Source organism: Urocitellus parryii, unplaced genomic scaffold (genome assembly GCF_045843805.1).
Source record: "Urocitellus parryii isolate mUroPar1 unplaced genomic scaffold, mUroPar1.hap1 Scaffold_48, whole genome shotgun sequence".
Lineage (NCBI taxonomy): Eukaryota > Metazoa > Chordata > Mammalia > Rodentia > Sciuridae > Urocitellus > Urocitellus parryii.
The window spans coordinates 3,386,208-3,403,045 of NW_027554049.1; the positions used below are offsets into that span (position 1 = coordinate 3,386,208).

The 16,838-nt window shown below is 34.6% G+C and overlaps 1 protein-coding gene across 1 annotated transcript in view; it reads left to right on the plus strand.

Moving 5' to 3' along the window:
- The window catches only part of LOC144252587 (1-phosphatidylinositol 3-phosphate 5-kinase-like), a 28,341-nt gene extending 12,004 nt beyond the window's left edge, over window positions 1-16,337 (plus strand). Inside the window, 8 exon segments of the mRNA XM_077794820.1 lie at window positions 1,818-1,850; window positions 1,853-2,024; window positions 3,329-3,418; window positions 11,056-11,194; window positions 13,483-13,640; window positions 14,004-14,115; window positions 15,474-15,621; window positions 16,159-16,337. Coding sequence (XP_077650946.1) covers window positions 1,818-1,850; window positions 1,853-2,024; window positions 3,329-3,418; window positions 11,056-11,194; window positions 13,483-13,640; window positions 14,004-14,115; window positions 15,474-15,621; window positions 16,159-16,337 — 1,031 coding nt within the window.
- The last annotated feature ends 501 nt before the right edge of the window (window positions 16,338-16,838 follow it).

The following is a 16,838-nucleotide window of genomic DNA, read 5'->3' on the forward strand; positions in this document are numbered from 1 at the left end:
TGTCCATCATCTCCAGTATACTGTGAGTTCTCTGGTGGCAGGACTGTGTCTCATCAGCCTTAATTTTTCCATCATATAATACACTTATATGTGTAGTGGCCTTTGCTGATGAATGCTCTAATGAAATGAAACTTTCCTGGTCAGGCTTGACTGTCTTTATTGGTTTGATAACTTTAGTTTTGAGAGCTGACTGGTTCAGGGAGATTTCCTTTAATAGTGTAAGAAACAAACCCGCTTTTGTAATGGTAAACTGTAGGTCTTTCAGGAAGGAAGTAATTTCACATCCTCACTGAAATTCTGCCTTGGTCAGTTGATGATAATTATCCTAGTGCTTTGATTATCCTAGACTGGTGTTCACTTTGTTGTTACTGTTTTCTGGGGTCCTGATTGAAGTGGATGCAGATCTATTTTTCTTAATAGTTTTAATAGATTTTATCTTTTAAATTGTGATGACAGAAATTAGTATATCAACAACTGACATTTTATTTTGATTAAGATACATGTATAGTTTAATAAAATTAAGTATTATATAATAGTAGTTTTAAAATAAAACAGAGGTATTATTATAGTTGGTGAAATTATGGCAAAAGCAGTACAGTGAACTTTTAGAAATCTTTTCTGTCACTTCAGATTTTTAGTAGTAGTGGTAATAAATAATTAAGGTAGAATTGTTAAATTACATGTAAAGTTAAATATAGTCTTGTGTTGCTTAATGATGGGTAAGTTCTGAGAAGTGCATCACTTAGGTGAGTTTATCTTTGTGTGAACATTATGGAATATACTTAAACCAACCTGGATGGTGCTGGTTAATAGATCCCTATGGCCCCCCTTTTTTTTTTGGTAGGGTGGATTGGGTTTTTGGGGTCTTGCAGTTGCCCAGGCTGGTTTTGAACTTCTGGCCTCAGGTGTTCCTTCTATCTAGCCTTCTGGGTATCAACATAGCATTTTGAACAATTGAGAGACTGCTACTGATCCAACATGGTATACTGTTTTATGGTAAAATTTTTTATAAGTAAAAGGTTGTTCATTCTAAAATAATGATAAAAAGTGTAGATCATAATGACATAAGTCAGTGACATAGTCATTTATCATCATTACCAACTTTTATGTAATATATGTAATTGTATGTGCTATGCTTTTATAAGATCTACAGAGTAGTAGATTTATTTATAACAGCATCACAAACATTAGAAATGTGTTGCCCTACAACATTATGATGGCTACAACATCACCAGGTGATAAGAATTTTTCAAGGGCCAGAGCTACAGATAAGTGGTAGTATTCTTGCCTCAGAAGTGTGAGGCCCTGGGTTTGATCCGCAGTACTGCAGGTGGGGGGAACAAAATGGAGTTTTTCGGCTCCATTATGTGACAATTATTGTATTATGTGATCTTGTTAACCAAAACATTATGTGGCATATGACTATTTCACCTCCATTTTTAATACACCAAATTGTTACGGAATCACAAACCAATGTTTTAGAAAAACAAGGTAGAAATTAACACTTATTTTTGCGCAGGACTACATCCTAAAAAAAAAAAAAAAATAGAAGTATTAAGTAATCTTGTTTGTTCTCCCAAGTACATTTCATTTCTATTTTAACTGTTCGTTATAAGAATTTCAGCAAAGTTTATCTCAATATATCATATTGTGTTTAGGCCATTTTATTAGTTTATTTCAAAATTGTGTACCCTTCTAGAGGCCACTCTTCAGGGCTTCATAATAGAAACTTTAATTTCCTCACTTGTTGCCTAGGGAAATTGTGTTGTTTACATTTACATTGGTTTATTTACTTATTGAATTTTTTTTCCTCCCAGGAGACCTCCGAGCTTGCACCTTTTGTAGAAAAATAGCTTAAGTTATGCTCATTCCACAGACAGTAATTCCATTGGGGAAGATTTGAGTGCTCTTTCAGATTCTGCTTGCTCTGTGTCTGTACTTGATCCCAGTGAACCCCGAACACCTGTTGGGAGTAGAAAAGCCAGCCGTAACATATTCTTAGAGGATGATTTGGCCTGGCAAAGGTACTGGCACTTGAATATAATTTTATTTAAACTTGAGAAATACTAAGTTTCTTGACTTATAAGTGCTTTCGGTTGACTTTTATTCAAATTATTTCAAATTCACCATTTTCTCCTTTCTCTTTGGTTCACCTCCAGCAGGATCATAGATGTTTATGGGTAGTGAGGTTATTGACCAATTAGAGTATAATCTCAGTAAGACGAGAGACTATATCTTTATTGTTCACTCACTGTTTTACTGTTGGCACCAAGAATAGCACATGGCATGTATATAAACTTCATGATATTTGATGAATAGGCAATAGAAGTCACTGAGATTAATAATTCCTAATGAAGTCTTTTTAGGGATAATACTAATGAGATTTGTATTCATATTTCTAAATGAAATTAGATTTTTTATTTTAATTAGTAATATCTTTTAATTGTGTATGATCTGGCTATATGAGCCCTTAATTGGCAGGTACAATTTAATAAAACAAATTTTATAAAACAAACCAGGTATGATAGCTTCCTGAGAGGTGTTTGATAGATGTCAAAGGTAGAATAATAGTTTTAGACTTTGTGCTAATTATTTAATATTCATTCTCTTTTATTCATTATACCTCTTTGGTAGGCACTGTTTTTTCCTTTTGACAGATGCAGATGCTGAAGTTCAGAAAGATTAAATAATGAATTTGGTCACACAGCTAGTAAGAGGTGGAACCTGCTCTTAGACCTAGGTTTGCTTTTTATTTTGCTATTCCAGTGGGCTGTGGGGACAGAGAGTAAAGTTTTAGAACTCATATTTCCCAAATCATTTCCATCTTATATGTGATTTGGGAAATTATCATGTAAGTCACTGATCCAACCAATTTCATTATTTTATTGTTATTTTGCGGGGGGTGTACTTGGGATTGAACTCAGGGGCACATGGCCACTGAATCGCATCCCCAGCCCTATTTTTATATTTTATTTAGAGGCAGGGTTGTATTAAATTGCTTAGCTTCTCACTATTGCTGAGGCTTTGAACTCACAGTCCTCCTGTCACAGCCTCCTGAGTTGCTGGAATTACCGGCATGCACCACCGTGTTTGACTATTGGTGTTCTTAATGTTTGGTACACTTAAAAAACTTTATCATTCTTTTGACATTTGATATGATAATCACACAGTTTTCACCTTAATCCAAGCAAGTGCAAAAGTGACCCATAATCCCCCAATTTCAGGGGAAAAGATTTAATTTGCTTTTAAATGTTAAAATATCTCATTGGAATTGGGTTTGTCTTTTACTGTTCCAAGCGATCTCAATATTTTCCTATTTTCTTTGTAGTTTGATTCATCCAGACTCCTCCAACACTACTCTGTCAACAAGACTTGTATCTGTTCAGGAGGATGCTGGGAAATCCCCCGCTCGAAATAGGTAAATGCTAAATGGAAACACTGTATTCTGTGTCTGTTTTTTATTTCCTGTCATGGTAATAACAACAAGCATTAAAAAGGGTGATTGCTTGTTATAATCCCAGTTCTAAAAGCTGAATTAAACTATCATTTTCTTTTTGTTGGTCAGCTCTTGCTTTCATTCTTTGAGTAGCTCTTTCCAGTATTCATCAATGGCTTAAGATATTGGTACCTACACCATCCTCTGTCTTCTAGTTTAGTAAAAAGACCTGAAGGATGTGAGAGAATGATGTGAGAGAATGAAACCTTGTGGACCTTTTGTATAAGAGTGTACCAAGAAAACAGGAATGACAAGTTCCCAGCAACTAATAAGAAACAATCCTGTGAGTCTGAAGTAGATCAGTTTTACAGTTAATTGTCAGGACTTTTACTCTGAATGAGATGGGGAGAGTGTTTTTTTCTTGAATTTTTAATTGTTTTAAAAAACTTTCAAACTTGCAGAAGATTTGCAAGAATAGGAAAATAAGTATCCATATATTCATTAAGATTTACTTATTTATGTTTTTGCTTATTCTGTCATTTTACACATGCACATACATTTTTTCCTGAACCATTTGAGAGTATGTTTCATGCATTGTTATCTTTTATTTCTTTAGTTCATCAGATTTATTTTACATGGCAATTTTAGGGTGATAACAAAATTGAGGAGAAAGTACAGAGGCCCTTTTCCATTGTTCTCCATATGCTCAACCCTTCACTACTGTGAATATCTGGGACCATGGTGGTATATTTATTATAGAACCTACACTGACACATTATCATTCAAAGTTTGTAGTTTCCATTAGGGTCTCCTGGTATTGTAGGTTGTATGGATTTGGACAAATGCAAAATGACATGTATCTACCACTGTACTATACAGAGTAGTAGTTTCACTGCCTTAAAAATCTGCTGTGTTTTGTCTGTTCATCCCTCCCTCTAACCCATGATAATCATTGATTTTTTTAATTGTCTCTGTAGTTTTCCTTTTTACCAGAATTATATTCACTGAATATATGTAGATTTTTAAGATTGGCTTCTTTCACTTGGTAATGGGCATTAAAGTTTTCACTTTATCTTTTATGACTTGATATTTTTAGTGCAGAATAATGTTCCATTGTCCAGTTGTACAGTATCTGTTTACCTACTGAAGGGCATCTTGATTGCTTCCAAGTTTTAGCAATTGAAAGAGTAAGATTACTATAAATACCTGTGTACAAGTAATTTTCACTTTATTCAGATAAATACCAAGGAGCATGATTGCTTGATCATTTGGTAAGAAACATTTTTGTAAGATATTTTCAAACTGTTCTTCAAAGTGTCTATATCATTTTTCATTCCTACCAGCAAGAGTTTCTCTTGCTCCTCATGATACCAGCATTGGTGTTTCCAGTATTTTGGATTTGGGCCAATGTTATAGATGTATATTGGTATCTCATTATTGTTTTAATTTGCCATTTCTTAATGACATACGATGTTGAACATCTTTTTTATCTGCCTTGTGGTTTGTATATCTTCTTTGGTGAGATGTCAAAATCTTTAATCATCTGTAATCAGTTTGTTTATTTTCTCATCATTGAGTTTTAAAAACTTTTGTTTTATTTTTTTTTAAATACAGCAAAAAACTTTATTGTTTTTAATTCTCATTGTTAATTAAAAAACATTTTTTTTGGCATTACTCACATTGAACATTGACTCCTGAGGTGCCTTCCTGCTGAGTTATAATATCAGCCCCCATGCCCACTGTTTTTCCATTCTTTATTTTGAGACAGTCTCACTAACGTGTGTCCTCCTGCCTCAGCCTCCTGTGTTGGTGGAATTAGAGGCATGTACTACCACACCTAGCATATTGTTGTGTTTTAGATCATAGTCCTTTATCAGATGTGTCTTTTGCAAATATTCTCTCCCAGTGTATGGTTTGTCTTTTCATTTTCTTGACATTGTCTTTTGCAGAGCAGAAGAATTTAATGAAGTCCAGATGATCAATTATTTCTTTCATGCACTGTGACCTGAGTGTCATATTTTTAAACTCATTACCATATCCAGGATCATCTAGATTTTCTGTTATGTTATTTTCTAGGAGTTTTGCCTTTTACAATTATGTCTATGATCCATTTTGAGTTAATTTGTGAAGGGTATCAGTTCTTTTCTAGATTTATTTATTTTTTAATATGTGGATGGACAGTTGAGTTTTCAGATTGGAAACTTATTTGGAAAGATTAATTGCTCCTTTGTTTTACTTTTATTCCTTTGTCAAAGGTCAGTTGACAATTTATGTGAGTCTATTCCTGGGCTCTTTTATGTTTTGTTGACGTATTTGGCTATTCTTTTACCAATACCATTGCCTTGATTATTGTGACTTTATAGTAAATCTTAAAGTCAGGTTGTATCAGTTCCCCAACTTTTTCTCCTTTTATAGTGTGTTGACTATTTGGGATGTTTTGCTGCCTCTTATATTCTTTAGAGTTACTTTTTTGATGTCTACAAAGTAACTTGCTGGTTTTTGATTGGTATTGCAATGAATCAGATCAAGTTTGGAGAAACTTGACATCTTGACAATATTGAGTTTTCCTATTCATGAAATATCTATTTATTCTTTATTTTATTCATGTGTTGTAGTTTTCCTCATTTAGATCTCATACAAGTTTTGTTAAACATTCTTGCACTGTTAATTCCAACATTTGTGCTGTACCCAATTTTTTCTTATATTTGTTCTATATCTCCAAACTGTTTTTTTCCTTTTAGTATGCCTTCTGGGTTGGTAACTAGACATGATATAGTAGGTGAAAGAAACTGCAGTAAATGGGCCTTTCTTTAGTCATGTAATGATAAGGCATGGATGAGGGGAAGTATCTTCAGACTCCTTTGGTTAAGTCTCAGTTTTTTGGTGAGCCTGTGCCATGGGACTATAAACTTTTTAAGTACTTCCCTATCCCTCTGTCCTTGTCCCCACTCCTTTGCCCTCCTTAGGTGGGACAGGATGGTTGGAAGAGGCTAGAGTTGTGTATTTCTCTTCCCCTACATGGTTGGTTTAGAGGGGGCTGGTATTGGGTATTTCTCTTCCCCTGGGGAGGGGGGAGTGTTTAGCTCTGCTATTTTACTAGGTTAGGCTCTAATAAAATAGTTTCTTCTCGGGGAAGGCCTTATTAAAAAGATCTGGCATATTCAAAATTATATTTTTTTCCTCCCTTGGTGGGGAGCTGGAGGGCCTTTTTCTTTGACATTCACCAATAGGACCTGGTAGCACTCCTGAAAATGAAACTCACAAATACATGCCCCACTCCCCAATACTTGGCCCACCTAGAGTTTTCAGGCTTATTCACACTGAGCTATCTGTAATTTGTCAATTATAGTTCAGGTTTTTCTACCTAAAATGAGTTGTTTTTCAGGGAGGTTTCTACTTGTGAGTTTCTGCTCCAGTAAATTGTTATTCTTTGTACACACCTGTCTCATTCTTATGATTGAAGTAGCAGTTTGTCCTGTGATCTCATTTGTCTGACAGATCTATGAAGAATTGCTGACTTTTCAGTTTTTTTAGCTTTTTGGTTGTTAGGACAGAGTAAAAATTTCTAAGATTCTTACATGTCAGGCCAGAAACAGGAAGTCTTATTTTTTACTTATTAATATTTAAGTGTGTTCCCTTAGAACAAAAAATTAAGGTCCCTTACATAATCATGTATAAATTCTGGAAATTATAATGGTAAGAAATTTCTGTCATCTGATGTGTTGTATGTATTCTGTTTTTATCAATGTTCCTAATAATGATCTTTGTATACATTTTGAGTATAGACATAATGACATTTGCTAGTCAATTGAATGTAGGCCACAACAGGAAGAGAATTCAAAGATGACTCAGGTTTTTGACTTGAGCAATTGCAATCACCATTAATTGAGATGGAGGAAGACAGGGAGTAACAGTTTGATTTTATTTATTTATTTTGGTACTGGGGATTGAACCCAGGGGTACTTTACCACTGAGCTGCATTCCTAGCCCTTTTTATTTTGAGACATGGTCTCACTAAATTGCTGAGGCTGACCTTGGACTTGTGATCTTTCTACCTTAGCCTCTGGAGTTGCTGGGATTATAGGCATATGCAGTTCTGACTAACAGGTGTCAAGCTGAATTAGACACCTTCTAGAGATCCAAGGAAGATGTCAAATAGACAGTTGGATATATGAGTCCAGAATTTAGGGAAGAGGTACAGGCTAGAAATATAAACTTGGGTTTCATTATTATGTGAATGGTATTTAAGGTTATAAACCTGGATGGGGATCGTCAGCAGAGTGAGTGTGAAAAGAGGAGATAGGACCAAGGACTGAGATTGGGGAAGTGAAGAGGACCCAATAAAGAAGGAGATGGAGGGGCCAACCAGGCCAGGTGTGTTTGCCTTACTAGACAAGTGAAGAAAGGTTTTCATGGAATTAAAATGCTGAAATGTTAAGTAAGATGAGTTAAAGCATACTAGGTAATTTCAGTGGGTTGGTTGGGGTTTAAAATAGGATGGAGGAATAATTGGAAATGGGAGTTTTGCTATAAAGAGAAGGAAGGAAATACAGCAGAGGGATGTGGAAAGTTTTTAAAAAATAAGATAAATTGTAGTATTCCTGTGGGCATGTACTCAAAGAGATAGCTGTGTTTACAATATATCTTCATGTGTTTTCAAGTAATTCTAAGATTGATGAAGGTCTTTAGGAGAGATGTAATTTATTCAATGAATGGCAGCCCTATGCTTATAATTTTCATCAGCATTCTTGCCACTAGCATATTCATTAGCGCTTTTGACAACAAAATTAACCAATTTGCTTTTTTCTTACTGCCACTGTAATAGCATAAATGCAGGATGGTTAGAACATTAGACAAAGCAGAATGCATGAACTAATGCTCCAACTGGAAAAGAGATTTTAATTGAGTAAGACATAGTGGCAATCTTTGAACTGAAAGAATATGCCAAGAAATGAATAGCTGATTATTTTTAAAAATATTGCTTAAAGGTTATTTGATATATTAATCATTAATAGTGACTTTCTGCTAAATCTCTGAATAATTTCTTAAATTATTTAAAAATATTTTTAAATCTTTATATTGGAAAGAAGATGATTTTCATTTGAGACCTAGTTTCTTTTTTTGGTTGGGGGGGGGGCGGGTTCCAGGAATTGTACTCAGGGGCACTGAACCACTAAGTCACATTCCCAGCCCTATTTTTTGTATTTTATTTGGAGACAGGGTCTACACTGAGTTGTTTAGCACCTCACTTTTTTCTGAGGCTGGCTTTGAACTCACGATCCTCCTGTCTCAGCCTCCTGAGCTGCTGGGATTACAGGAGTGTGCCACTGTACCCGGCTGAAACCTAATTTTGAATGGCAGCCCTCATGCTTATTAACTGAGTTGCCCTAAAATTAACTAAAGCTCTAATTCTGGCTTTCATTATCTATAACATGGAACTATAAATACCTACTCTAAAGAATACAGTGAGGATTAAATAAGGTATGTGTGTGTGTGTGTTGCCCTAATGAATGGGTTTCATAGTATCTAACACAGAGATGCTTCTGCCTTTTATCCTTTGTTTGGAAGCTAAAATTCGGTTTCATTTTTCCTAGGTAGAAGCAAAGTAAATTTTTAGCTACATATTTTTTTTTAAATAGCTTGCTTGATGCTGTTGATAATACACTTATAAATCATTTAAGTAAATCATGTATAAGTACTTTTGTCATCAGAAGAAACAAATATTCACTAGTTTTTTTAACTCATGAAATGAAAATTTAATAATAACTGGGGACAATATTTTAAATGTAGGTCTGCTAATAAGAAAAGAGGAATTCTTTTTTTGAACATAACATTTCACTTAGTTGGGGTTCAGAATTGGTGTTCCTTGAGCTATACAAAAACAGGATGGATTTGACCTCTGAACTATAGTTTTTTCCTTCCTGATTTGTAATATTATTTCTATGTTTATTTACCATTTTTTATATTTCTCTATAAAACCCCCTAATTTTTAATATTTTTAACAAGTGTTTATATCTACTTCCTTTGAAATATTACTGATATATAACTATATAATTATTTTTCTGTAATATTTCCATAATTACTTTCTACTTTCTTTTAAACTTACTTCTAAATGATTTTAGACTCACATAGAAATTGCACAGATAGTACAATTTCTGAGTATCTTTCACCTAGTTTTTCCCAATAATGACATTGTACATAATCATCATAACTACTTTTAAAAGTGCCTTTGAGAGCTTATTTGGAGGTTCTAGGAGGGCAATGCAGCTACTAATATACCCTTGACTAAAGAACAGTCCTCCACTATTGGAGAAGGTCATCCTCTTCAATTGAGCACACAGTGGGAGGACATACAAGAAGTGGTGAGCGAGTAAGGGGGCACCCACCTAGGCAGCCAAATCAGCTGAATCAGCTCTGGCAATCAATGGGTTAACAGATGTCACAGCTGGATTGTCCTCACACCCATAAATGAGATGGAATCAAACTAAAAAGCTTCTTCACAGCAAAGGAAACAATCAAGAGCATGAAGAGGGAGCGTATAGAATGGGAGAAAATCTTTGTCACCTGCACCTCAGGGTGTTAATTTCCAGGATATACAAAGAATTCAAAAAAACTTAATACCAAAAAATCAAATAACCCAATTAATAAATGGGCAAAAAACTGAATAGACATTTCACAGAAGAAGAAATATGAATGGTCAACAAATATATGAAAAAAATGTTTAACATCTCTAGCACCTTAAAACTACACTGAGAATACAGTAAACTCTAGGAAGAATGGCAGTTATCAAGAATTCAAGTAACAATGAATGTTGACAACGGTGTGGGAAAAGGATATACTCCCACATTGATGGTGGAACTGCAAATTGGTGCACACACTCTGGAAAGCAGTGTGAAGATTCCTCAGAAATGGAACCATCATTTGACCCAGTTATTTCACTCCTTGGTTTATACCCAAAGGACTTAAAATCAGCATACTATAGTGACGCAGCTACATTAATGTTTATAGAAGCACAGTTCACAATAGATAAGTTATGGAGCCGACCTATGTGCTCTTCAACAGATGAATGGATAAAGAAAATATGATACATGTACATAATGGAATATTACTCAGCCATAAAGAAGAATGACTTTATGACATTTGCCAGTAAATGGATTCATCTGGTCACTATCATGCTAATTGAAATAACCTATTCCCCAAAACCAAAGTTCTTTGATATGTGGATGATAAGCCACAACAAGGAGAGAGTAGGGGAAGAATAGAATTTCATTGGATTAGACAAAGAGGAATGAAGGATAGGAAAAAGAAAGACAGTGGAATGAATCTGACATAACTTTATTATATACGTATATGACCATACCACAGTGAATCTCACATTATGTACATCCATAAGAATGGGGTCCTAATTAGAACAAGATATATTCCATGCTTGTATAATTATATCAATATAAATTCTACTGTCTTGTATACATAACTAAAAAGAATCAATAAAAAAATGAAATTGCCCTTAACATTGGCAAGTAAGCATTTATTTAAATATGAATGTTTACTGTATTCTATTTATAGATGAATTTACAACTGCTATTTTACTTTTTGTTTGTTTGTTTGTTTGTTTCCAGATCAGCCAGCATTACTAACCTGTCATTGGATCGATCTGGTTCTCCTATGGTACCTTCATATGAGACATCTGTCAGTCCCCAGGCTAACCGAACATATGTTAGGACAGAGACCACTGAGGATGAACGCAAAATTCTTCTGGTACTAGTACACTGTCTTTGACCCATTGCTAGTTTTGATCATAAGGATGTCTATTTCATTGATTTTTTTTAAAGAAACATAAATGAAATAGCATATCAGTTAAACAGAAATGATTAGCTTAACTTTTTACTCAGATCACCTGAGAAACTGGTCAGTATTCTTTCTCTACTTATTGCATTAATATTTTTTTTACCCCTTTCTTCTGGCAAGATCAGAATTCAGTTTCCTACATAATATAAGAGAGCTTAACTCTTAGGTTAAGCTTGCTGTTTAAAATTTGAAGCATTATTTTTTTAACTTTTTTTTATAGAGAGAATTTCTTTTAATATTTATTTTTCAGTTTTCGGTGGACACAACATCTTTTATTTTTATGTGGTGCTGAGGATTGAACCCAGCGCCCTGCACATGCCAGGTGAGCACGTTACCGCTTGAGCCACATCCCCAGCCCCCTGAAACAAGTTTCTTATACACATGGAGAAGCCTTTGAGACAGTTTATTCAGTTTATGTGAGATAATATTTAGTTTCTTCCATTTGCTTATATATAAAATCATGTGTTCAATCCACAGAGTGATTCAAAGAAATGAAAGATATGGCTTCTATCCTCAACTTTTAATTCAGGAGGTAGAAATCAAATCAATAGAAATGTTTTTAACGGTAAAATAAATACATATATGTCTTAATACTAAAAAGCGTCACGAATGATATAAAATTTAAAAAATTGATCATTAATTAGGGTGTCAGAAAAGGTATTGAGCTCTATGTTTTGAAGGACGAAATGGATTTGGATAAGTAGTAAAGAAAGTGAATCTTATATATAGATGTAAGGAAAGGTATAGAGATAAGAATAAGCATGGCATTTCCATGGAATAAAGTAGGATTTATTAATTGGGAGAAAATTTAAGTTGGAGAGTGTGGGCATTGAGAGTGCAGTTATTTGGGACTATCCAGTGAAAGGCAATGAATTTGGTCACTCAAGTTTAGATTTGAATCTGTAGTTGCTGAGCAATGGATAAAGTTTTTTTTTTTTTTTGAAGATTTATCTAGCAGTTGGGTGGTGCTGAAAAGGGTGGAATGAATATGGTGGCATAAAGGCTACCAGGAACAGTTACCTTAGATTATTGTGATTTGCCTGTTGTCACATCTTCTACCGTTATCCAGTTTCCAAAAAAGAAGAATATATTTTGTACTTAACTAGGAGATGGATAATATGTGCCATTGATCCAAAAATATAGTACTTGGGATCATTGATTTTTAACAGAAAAGTCATGCTTGGAATTAGTTCAAGTTGTTCCTCATGTATGCATCATTTATATTAAATCATATAAATTAGTTGCTCTAAATTGGTGAGGCCAATTTGGAAAGCAGTATGGAGATTCCTGGGAAAGCTGGGAATGGATCCACCATTTGACCCAGCTATTGCCCTTCTCGGACTATTCCCTGAGGATCTTAAAAGAGTGTACTATAGGGGTACTGCCGCATCAATGATCATAGCGGCACAACTCACAATAGCTAGACTGTGGAACCAACCTAGATGCCCTTCAATAGATGAATGGATAAAAAAAATATGGCATCTATACACAATGGAGTATTACGCAGCACTAAAAAATGACAAAATCATAGAATTTGCAGGGAAATGGATGGCATTAGAGCAGAGTATGCTAAGTGAAGCCAGCCAATCCCTAAAAAACAAATGCCAAATGTCTTCTTTGATATAAAGAGAGCAACTAAGAACAGAACAGGGAGGAAGAGTATGAGGAAAAGATTAATATTAAACAAAGACGAGTGGGGGGAGAGAAAGGGGGAGAGAAGGGAAAGCATATGGAAATGGTAGGAGACCCTCAATGTTACACAAAATTACATATAGGAGGTCGTGAGGGGAAAGGGTGAGGGAAACAAGGGAGAGAATTGAACAACACAGAGGAGGTAGAGAGGGAAGATGGGAGGGGAGGGGAGGGGGGATAGTAGGGGATAGGAAAGGTAGCAGAATACAATAGTCACTAATATGCCATTATGTAAAAGTGTGAGTGTGTAACCAATGTGATTCTGCAATTTGTATTTGGGGTAAAAATGGGAGTTCATAACCCAATTGAGTCAAATGTATGAAAGATGATGTATCATGAGATTTGTAATGTTTTGAACAACCAATAAAAAAAGAATCTTTAAAAAAATTAGTTGCTCTAAAGAAATGCAAATCAAAGTTCCTTTTATGAATGTGAAAATCACAGGAAAGCATCTGTACAGGTAAATAGCATTCTTATGAGTAACACTTGCTCTCAATGTATTGCAGGACAGTGTTCAGTTAAAGGACCTGTTGAAAAAAATCTGCCATGACAGTAGTGGAATGGAGTTTCAGGATCACCGGTACTGGCTGAGAACCCATCCCAATTGCATTGTAGGAAAGGAATTGGTTAACTGGCTAATCCGAAATGGTCATACTGCTACCAGGTATTGTGATCTTAAGAAAGAGGTTTTTTCATCAAGACTGTAAGTTCTTTGTAGGAGGCATGCTGTTTTTAGCATGTTTTTACTCTTCCGTTATGGAGAGGGGTGTGTGCATGCATTGAGTATTTCCTGTAATTAAAATAAGGTTTTTAGGACTGCCTTACCATAGGTTCTCATCCTTTACTATGGTATCTAGACGAATTTTTTAATTTGCATCCAGTCTCCCCAGTCTCTTGTTTTATTCCTTATCTGTCCAAGGATAATTTGAAATTCGAACTCTGAACTGGAAAAAAAAAGATTATGTCATACTATAAAATTATTCTGACTGACTTTTAAAATATTTCATGTTTCTTGCTCTTAATTCAGGGCACAAGCTATAGCAATTGGACAAGCAATGGTTGATGGACGTTGGCTGGATTGTGTTAGTCATCATGACCAGCTTTTCAGGGATGAGTATGCACTCTACAGACCACTGCAGGTAATCTTCATTTTTTTACTCCTAATGAGAATGTAACAAGCTTGTTTTGAAGTCTTTCTTCATCAGTGAGAATAAAAAGTAATTGAATTAACCAAAGAAACTTTTTTTCTAATAGATTTTCCTTGCTGTTTGAGGAAAGTTACAACTTTTTTTTTTATTGAGCTATACCACTAGTCCCAATGCTGTTTTCTCCTTTTTAAATATATTTTTTTTAATTTTTATTTTATTTTATTTTTTTAAGTTTTTTTTTTTTTTTTTTTTTAGAGAAAGAGAGAGAGAGAGAGAGAGAGAGAGAGAATTAATATTTATTTTCCATTTCTCGGCGGACACAACATCGTTGTTTGTATGTGGTGCTGAGGATCGAACCCGGGCCGCACGCATGCCAGGTGATCGCGCTACCGCTTGAGCCACATCCCCAGCCCAAAATATTTTTTTTTAAAGTAAGGTAATAAAGATGAAAACCTGCTATTAGGATTAAATACTTTATTTGGTGTGGTTTTGCTTAAACTTGGCTTAGTTTTATAGTTAACTTATAGTTTGTCATTTAATAGCTTTCACTTTTACTGTTTATGTTTTTATAACTAAAAGTTGCATGTATAACAAAATGATTGAAAAATGGAAAGTAAATAGAAACAGATTTTGACTCTTTAGTACTATTAAACTGTGCACTGATGATAAAATAATATCTTTTTCTAACTCAAGGGAAATGAAAATTACTTAAAGATAGAAAATTTTAAAAATATTTATATAACCATATATGTATATTTATATATATATATATATATATAAAGTACATACACACACTAAATATATATGTTGTGTGTGTATGTTTACTAAATAACTTTAAAAAAATTTTTTTGAGGTATTAGTGATTAAATGCATGTCTTTCCTGACCCCTGCCAGGCAAGTGTTCTACCATTGAGGCACATCCCTAGCACCTAAAATGAGAAACTCAGTAGTTAGAAATGACCCTGAAGACTGGTGTATATTTGTTAAAGTATGACAGTTATTTTTTCAGGATGTGACCCAGAGTTTGTTTAGGGTTAGACTAGATGCTGTGTAGTCTTTTCTGATAACTAAAGGATGACATAAAACCCTGTAAAATCTATATCAAAGAAATATTGTGTTTGTAACATGCTAACCTAAGACTTCTAGTTAATTAAAATTACAGTTTAACAATGGAATTGCCTGTATGATAATATTTTATAGCTTAGTTCTTGTTAATTTGTTTATTTTTCTAAATAAATTTACTCAGTTATGTTTATAAAAATATTGGGTACAATTTATTTCTTGTGTGATACCCCCAGCATCGTTGACATTGAGGGTCAGTTGCTTGGATCCTGTCTTGATACTTTCAGAGTACAGAATTTTCTGAGACACCTTCTCCGGACAGTGACTCTGTGAACTCTGTGGAAGGACACTCTGAGCCATCCTGGTTTAAAGACATAAAGTTTGATGACAGCGACACAGAACAGATAGCTGAAGAAGGTGACGATAATTTGGCTAGTGAGTTTTACTTTCTAACATTTTAGTTTTTATGGATCATTATGTGTGTATGGTAAAATGAGTGCATTACTTATTTCGTTGAAAAAAAATCTGCTTTAAAATTTATGGCTTCAACCGGATGTAAACATCTAGTAGCAATCCTTGTCTTAGATACAGTATTTTCTTGAGATACTAACTTGTTAGGCAACGTATGTTTTCAGATTTTACCGTAGTCTATAGTTTGCAGCAGCTTAAAAATAACTCTGAGCAAATAATATCATAGCAGATAACTTTCTCACCTCTTCCCTATGATATCAGACTTTCTTTCTGCAGAACCTCCAATATACTTATTCATTTTAAAAATTGATTTTATATTTAAATTTGTTCAAATTTTATTAAGTCTACACAGAAGTACATGAAAATACTGTATCCATTTTGGTATTGCACATTGGGCTTGTATATTAAAAACATTTTTCTACTTTCCTCTAATACCCTGATAAAACCCATTTTTACTCCCCTCCTCTCCCTATATTTCTTTCCCCTCCCCAACACTAAAAGATTCTGCCAGTCCTAGCAAGCGCACCTCAGTCAGCAGTTTCCAGTCCACAGTGGACAGTGACTCAGCTGCGTCTATCAGCCTGAACGTGGAGCTGGACAACGTCAACTTCCATATCAAGAAGCCCTCCAAGTACCCACATGTGCCCCCTCACCCTGCTGACCAAAAAGGTAGGAGGTAGTCACCATCTGGAATCCAAATAGGCTGGAGAGCTGGGCTCTCATGCCAGCTTGTCCTTCTGGCTTCCTCTGTTCCAGTATGGCTGAGGGGATTTGATGTGGGTTTTGTTTCACCCTTTCTCATTTTCCCCATACCTCCTCCCTACATCGTTTTGGTTGGTTCTTTTTATTTCTTGTTTTCTCCCTCAGTATCACCATGCCCAGTTTAAAGCTTGTAGTCTTTTAAAAGGACCTACATCTGACTGCTTTTCCCATAATGTGCAACTTCCAAGGTGGCATTTCTTTGCATTTATAACATGGATGTTCTGCTCTATTCTTTTCTCTTTGTTTAACATTTTAAAGCCTATTCACCTATGCTATTTTATAATAACATTTATTTAAACCTGTTCAGATGATTGAATTAAATTGGGGGAAATTATTCACACATTTAAAACATCTTTCTACTGGAGTTTAAAAGGCCTATTATACATATAGTATATTTACTAAAAAATTCTTCTCTAATA